The 7,046-nt window shown below is 42.9% G+C and overlaps 1 protein-coding gene across 1 annotated transcript; it reads left to right on the top strand.

The window, feature by feature from the left end:
* Positions 1-2,353: 2,353 nt before the first annotated feature.
* Positions 2,354-6,333, top strand: LOC129828950 (forkhead box protein J1-B-like). Its single transcript, XM_055890293.1, has 3 exons — positions 2,354-2,654; positions 2,821-3,476; positions 4,237-6,333. The coding sequence occupies exons 2-3, from the start codon at positions 2,892-2,894 to the stop codon at positions 5,080-5,082; spliced, it is 1,431 nt and encodes a 476-aa protein (XP_055746268.1). The 5' UTR covers positions 2,354-2,654; positions 2,821-2,891; the 3' UTR covers positions 5,083-6,333.
* The last annotated feature ends 713 nt before the right edge of the window (positions 6,334-7,046 follow it).

Raw genomic sequence — 7,046 nt, 5'->3', positions numbered from 1 at the left:
AGACCACTGCGCCACCCGGGAGGCCTCTCCTCTGAAAATTTAAGTCTATTTTAATTTAAGTCTTTCTTTTTCATGCTAATGATCTTAAGACCCCAAATGTTGTAGTGTCCCTTGAGGCTGAAAAAGCATTTGAGAGTGGAATGGAATTACCTTATGTCTGTATTGTCAAGGTTTAATTTTGATCCAATATTTATCTCATGGATTCAAAATCTTTATAATTCACCAATGGCAGTACTGTAGTAAAAAACAACACCCAATATTCACCCCCCTTCCTGTTGTCTCGAGGGACAAGGCAAGGCTGTCTGGCCAGTGCAGGACTTTTTGCTATGGTCATAGAACCCCTTGCCGCCATGTTTAGAGCACATGGCCAAATTAAATTAATTACAATTGGAAAAGAATACCATATTGCATCATTATATGCAAATGATGTCTTGCTCTATCTCCAAGACCCCTCATACTAAATTCCAGTCCTCCTGTCATTGCTTGAAGAGTTTGGTAAACTATCTTATTACAAAGCCAATTGTTCCAAGACAGATATTATGTGTATATTTATCTTCAACCCCGAACCTTTACAAGACCAAATCAAATGGAAATGGTCCTTGATGTATACCCATATACGGTCTGATATACCACAGATTTCACTCAATTGATTATAAACTGGGTAGTTTCGAACCCTGAATGCTGATTGGCTGACAGCTGTGATATATCGGACCATATACCGTGGGTGTGACAAAACATTTATTTTTACTGCTCTAATTATGTTGGTAACCAGTCTACAATAGCAATAAGGCACCTTATGGTTTGTGGTATATAGCCGACATATCACATCTAAGGGCTGTATTCAGGCACTCTGTGTTACGCTGTGCATAAGAACAGCCCTTAGCCGTGGTATACTGGCCATATACCACACCCCCTCAGGCATTATTGCTTAATCAAATCCTCTGTTCTCATCGAGCTCATTAATGAAAATGTTCATATTTGAAGATGGCAAAAAGGCCAGTCTCTTTGGCACATGACATGGAGTACAGGGGAGGGGGGGGGGGGGGGTTAGCTAAAGAGACTGGTACCCAGGGTAACTGCCTTCCATTTTTGAAGACATTTGTTTTCATTGTTAGAGAGGCCACTTGAGTATCTGGCCAATGTCAAGGATAATCTGTAGTCACACACTGACACATTTCATGTATCTCAATTTGCCCATTCGTTGGGGATGACAGGTTTACTGTTGCCTTGTTCTTCTATTATTTATCTTAATCTCTCTCTGCATTGTTGGGAAAGGCCTAAGTAGGCTAAGCACTTCCCTTTAGTTTACCTGTTGTTTACAAAGCAGGTAACAAATACAATTTGAATTGTACAACTTGAGTCATTTTGGATTTGATTTCAAAACCACTATGTTGTTTGAAGACTATTATACATGGTATGTAAATTAAACTAAACAAAAACAAACAGATTCCTATACTTTATTATAGTTTGATGCACTTGTGTAGGAATTTCTTCTCATATTTCCCTCTGCAGGTGAATGGAGCTATTTGATAGCTTACAGTAAATAAGAGGTTAGTTAAATGTGGACACAATGTATGGAATGCTGAGGGTAAAGTGCAGCACAAGCGCGGGACTTGTGGCGCGACGTTTCAGCGCTCCATGGGAGGACTGTCGCGCCAAATCGCTCTCAACAGGTTATGGATTGCGTTTGGGGTCGAGACAATAGCCTTTAGGAAAGAGGAACGAGATGGCCAAGTGTTGTGGATTTTGTGGTTATTTTTGTATTCCGAGATTTAACCTTAAAGGGGCAATAATCAATTTTAACTACAAGAACTACAAGAAAGCTTTCCCCCGCCGCTGTTTCGGTAAAAAGCTTGGGCAGAAAAATGAAACCACTCTCAAATTCATAGACAGAGCTATGGATGCAAGGACTGACCATCCATGGTATCACAATTATAGTTTTAACCATGTTTTGAGGCTAAATAGCGTTTGTTAACATTTACTTTGTTTACCAACATTGGAGTAAAACAAGCTTATATTTTTGGTTCTGAGGGGCTACTACAGTTGAACTAAGCTCATGAGGCATGTATGTATATACTTTTAGAATCCATGGGTAGGCCTACATATCATTTATACGTCCACAAATTGATATAGCAACTTCAGATTCCCCCTTTAACATAGGCTAGCCTACTGTGGATATAATTATGCGTATGCTACATTAATTCCGAGGTTGAATATGCAGTTCAGCGCGCTCCTCATATCCCCATGAACGTCAGCCGTGTCTGACAAGCCAAGTGAAACCTGGAGAGAAAGGAAACAGCCAATCAGAGACTTCCAAGACGTTTAAAGGGCTTGTGGGCAGTCTCTCCACCTTTATTATGAGCGTCCAAAAACCTTCCAGCACCCAGACTTTTTCATGTATCATTCCGTAAAGCAACTGGCCGGGAATTAAATCATTAGGATTATGCAAAAACGACTGAAATGGATGAAATAATCTAATGGATTTTTAAATGAACAGCTGGATCCTACTTTGGTGAGCCTTCCCCCTCTACTCTTGTTGCTCAGAGGATAGTGCTTTGCTGGAGTCATTTGAGAATAGAGCACAGGGACCGATCGACAGACGGTTGCAACAGGTGCAAACTGTTCCCGAGCATCATCGCTGACCTGTCATTGAGGTAAGGATATAGGCTATCTGCTGTACTATGATCATTTTTATTACATTTTCGAATCACGTTTTGACACGTTGGCATGTTGAGCCAAATAGTCCATTTTTTATGATGTGTTTTTAATACTGTAATGGGGGTAGTGGATCAAATTCGAATTTGTATTTGTTTTGTGCAGGACATCTCATTGAACAGTCCTACAAAATTTTCACATTTTTGCGGGTGACCGTCTCGTGCGTCACGCTCAGAATGCCTGTCCTGATGAGTCCGGAGATCGCCTCCAAGTTTAAGGAGAAATGGCTGAAATTACAGCCAGAGAACCAGGACACCGCAGCCGGGTCAGTGCACCTGGACGACAGCCTGACCAGCCTCCACTGGCTTCAGAACTTCTCCATCCTCAGCACTAACTCAGAAAGATCCACCGGCTCCGGTTGCCCCTCACAGCACCTGGTCTCCTACCACCAGCGCCTGTACCCCCCGGGCACCGACTCCCCGTCTAGCCCTCCAGCCGGAGACACTGCCGCTACCGGGATGCCTCTCTGCCTCGGGAGCCCCGTTACCTCTGGCAGTAACTCCACCGATGCGCGTTTGGTGAATTATCCACACCACCAAACCACAACCTACCCTCACCTCAACCACCACATCACGCAGATCATCCCACCAGAGGAGATTGACTTTAAAACGAACCCCAAAGTCAAACCGCCTTATTCCTATGCCTCTCTCATCTGTATGGCCATGCAGGCCAGCAAGAAGCCCAAGGTGACTCTTTCCACCATCTATAACTGGATCACAGACAACTTCTGCTACTACAGACATGCTGAGCCCAGCTGGCAGGTAAATGACCCGGCTCTCCTCTGTCTCTCTATTATTGATTAGCTAAATGGTGACAGGGAGAGAAGAGAGAGGGAGAAGGGGGAGAAGAAGGTTTGCCACATGCATATTAAACCTGTTGTTTTGTTGTAAGAGTATTAATGCACTTATACAACATACATTTAAAACACATTTATCCTAATATTTCTCATAATCATCCAGTCTAACAGTAACTTGCACTGTATTCTATTATGTATGACACAGCTTGACTAGCCTAGTCATATTCATTTTGATTTACATTTCAAATCACAGAACATCTCTGCAATTTCTACCCTCCAAGAAATCTCTGTCAGGCTTCTTTCTCAGGGGGTCAAGCACAAGTGCGATACTGCTCCAGGGAGGTGTGTGTGTGTGTGTGTGTGTGTGTGTGTGTGTGTGTGTGTGTGTGTGTGTGTGTGTGTGTGTGTGTGTGTGTGTGTGTGTGTGTGTGTGTGTGTGTGTGTGTGTGTGTTAATGAGGATCCCTGTGAGAGCGCCCTTGGCAGCCAAGCACGGCTGATCATGTTTGAAATGCACAGAACTCTACACTAGAAAGCCTCATTAGGTGCATTTGCTTTCCTACACAAACAACAACAATACCTCCTCCGCCTCTCCCTTAAATGCCTTTCTCTATCTCTTTCTCCCTCTCTCTATTTGACAGACACACCATTCATACATTATATTAAATTAGATACACATTTAACATGGATTTAACACATTTGTTTCTTCTCCCCTCGCCCTCTCAGAACTCTATCCGCCATAACCTCTCGCTCAACAAGTGCTTCATGAAAGTTCCGCGGCAGAAGGATGAACCAGGGAAAGGAGGCTTCTGGCAGATCGACCCTCAGTACGCTGACATGTTCGTCAACGGAGTCTTCAAGAGAAGGAGAATGTCCTCCAGCCACTACAACACCGACAGGCAGAGCAAGCTCCTACACAACCAGGAAACTGGCTACCACAGAGCCACTCAGCGGGGCCAAGATGGCTACCACTACCAAGGAGCTGGAGCCGGCAACAAGCGTAAACAACCTTCTCCAAAGCAAAACAGCAAGATGGCGCGGGCACCCAAATCCCCACTGTTATCCACGGAGGCCCACAGCGCAGATGTAGTTCTGAGGGGAGACTTTGACCTTGTATCTGTGTTTGACGATGTCCTCAGTGGAAACTGCAGTACATTCGAAGACCTGGACATCAACACTGCTCTGAGCTCCCTGGGCTGCGAGCTGGATCTGACCCTGCAGGAGAGGCACTCTGTCGGGCTGGGGAGGTGGTGTGGAGAGGGGGACAACCAGACCCAGACCCATGACTCTTGTGGCTACATGGAGCTGAGTGGCTCAGTGGGATGTAATAGTAGTAACATAGGGAACATTTACATTCAACAGCAGCAGCTGAACCAGGATCAGTTGTTACAGACCCACCTGCACCAGTTTGAGGAGGTGACTCTGTTCCCAGAGCAGCAGGAGGTGCACCCCTGGGAGGAGATGAAGGAGGAAGTGCAGGCCATCCCTCAGACTCTGGATCAGGGCTTTGGTCTGTGTGAAGGATTCTTCTCAGAGATACAACCCTGGGAGAGGGCTGAGGCCTACCTGTGACAGACCAACCACTGTTGAACCAATGCTTACGCCAGCCCTTAACCAAGCGATTCAGGCCCTAGCCACGACTTCCTTATCGTAAATGCTGGGACAGGTGATTCAGGAGACTGCTGGTCATTCATGTCCTGTCCATGCAGTTCCTTCAGACTATGGCTAAAGACTGGGTTGTTGTGGTTTGAAGGAGCATGTTGTATTCGTTTCACAAGACAATGAAATACTATTGGTCTTACCTTCTGCTATGTGCTCCACACTCCAAACAGATATGCACTCTATTGGCTTGTGGGGCAGACCTACATACAGACTACTATTTTTCTACATTAGCATCATGAAATATTATATACATAAAATGTATTTTTTTCTTGTTTGTTTTTGCATTATGTTTTTGAGAGATCTATGCTGTATGTTTATGACTTTATGAATATCTATGTTTCTGGTTTGATCGCTGACTAGAGAAGGCAATGAAGTCAAATGCAGTACTTAGTGTTGGGTCATAGTCAAACCGATTGATTCAATTTCAATGTGTTTTTCAACTAATCAATTTAATATATATATATATATATCGATTAGAGTCTACGATAAGAGCCTAGATGGCCATGTGTCTTGAGTCATAGGCTATGGCAAAGCAGAAAGAGGGACAGAAATGAACTGAAATGCCTCAATCAGAATACCCAAGCATATGCACTTTGAGTGACAACAGGTATGTTTGAGGATAGAAAATATTTCTGCTGTGCATCCGAATGCTATTTGCCCTTGTTCCATAAAACATGCAATGTCACAGATTCAGCGTGCACACACCATCATTTGACAGCAACACCACAGCCTTCGTAGGCACTGACGGTTTTGTTCAAGTTTTCAAGTTTTCTGCCAATCTTACATTTGATTGAACTCTGTTAATGAGTCTGTTCAGGATATACTGAGGAAATCTGAATTCTCTCACTGGGTGATTGGCTTCCATTTTGTGATAATGATTACAGATTTTTGATTTATTACGTCAAACTACGATAAATATACAAATGAACAACAATGGACTGTTTTAGTTTTTTGAAAGATGATTCATTTAAAATGGTATGTTGTTTGGGAACACAGATGAACCAATGAAAAGGCTTGTGCTCTAGAAAGGGTTGCTTTTCTTGAGTCAATTGTGAAGATCAAATCAACCTTTATACAACGTCATTCTGTTGTTTTTATTTGTACTCTTAGAAGTTGTTAAAAATGCAATCATGCCTCAATGCAATAAATGTTGTCAATTTAGATGTTTTATCTCATTCGTTTGCCATATTGCATGTGAAAGTCAAAGATGCAATCCATTGGTCAATAAGGGTCAAGAACAGCTTGTTCATAGATGAGACGATACATAATATCTAATTCTTGCTCAGGCCCAGACTAGCCTGGTCTCTCAGAATTGCAACATCACATTGAACAAATACCTATAACTCTGTTGAGTCTCTGCCAGTATGGTAGGTCGATGTGATCTGGCCAGGATCAGTGCTAGGTTAGGTTATGAGCTGGTGAATAGAGGTTGTACAGGAGCATTATGTACAGGTGGAAAGTTTATAGAATATAATGTGAAAGGAAACCTTGCTCTCTCAGTTCAGATGCTAAACAAAAATCTCTTGCAGTTGGAGCATGAAGAACGGCATATAGGTTATTTTCTATTTCCAGCTGTCTAATTTTGCTGTATTCTTTCATTTGAAAGATTAATGTCTCTCAGCAGTTATGTCGATCAAGTCTATATCCAGAGAACATTCTCTCAAACCAGGTTGGTTTGAACTAAGAGCAACAGTTTTCAAGGATATTACGTCTGTGCCATACACACATGGTTTCTCCCTTCAAATCTCTTTTTAATTGAAAAAGCCAAAAAAGGGGAGAAAAATGTGGATTATCCAATCCCATTGGTTCTCCCTCCCTGCAGTTGGAGGTCAGGAGTAAAGATCTTTTGGGATCAGCCAAATATCTCAGATTCC

This window comes from Salvelinus fontinalis, chromosome 30 (genome assembly GCF_029448725.1).
Source record: "Salvelinus fontinalis isolate EN_2023a chromosome 30, ASM2944872v1, whole genome shotgun sequence".
Classification (NCBI taxonomy): Eukaryota; Metazoa; Chordata; class Actinopteri; order Salmoniformes; family Salmonidae; genus Salvelinus; species Salvelinus fontinalis.
This window is presented reverse-complemented; position numbering and strand designations above follow the sequence as displayed.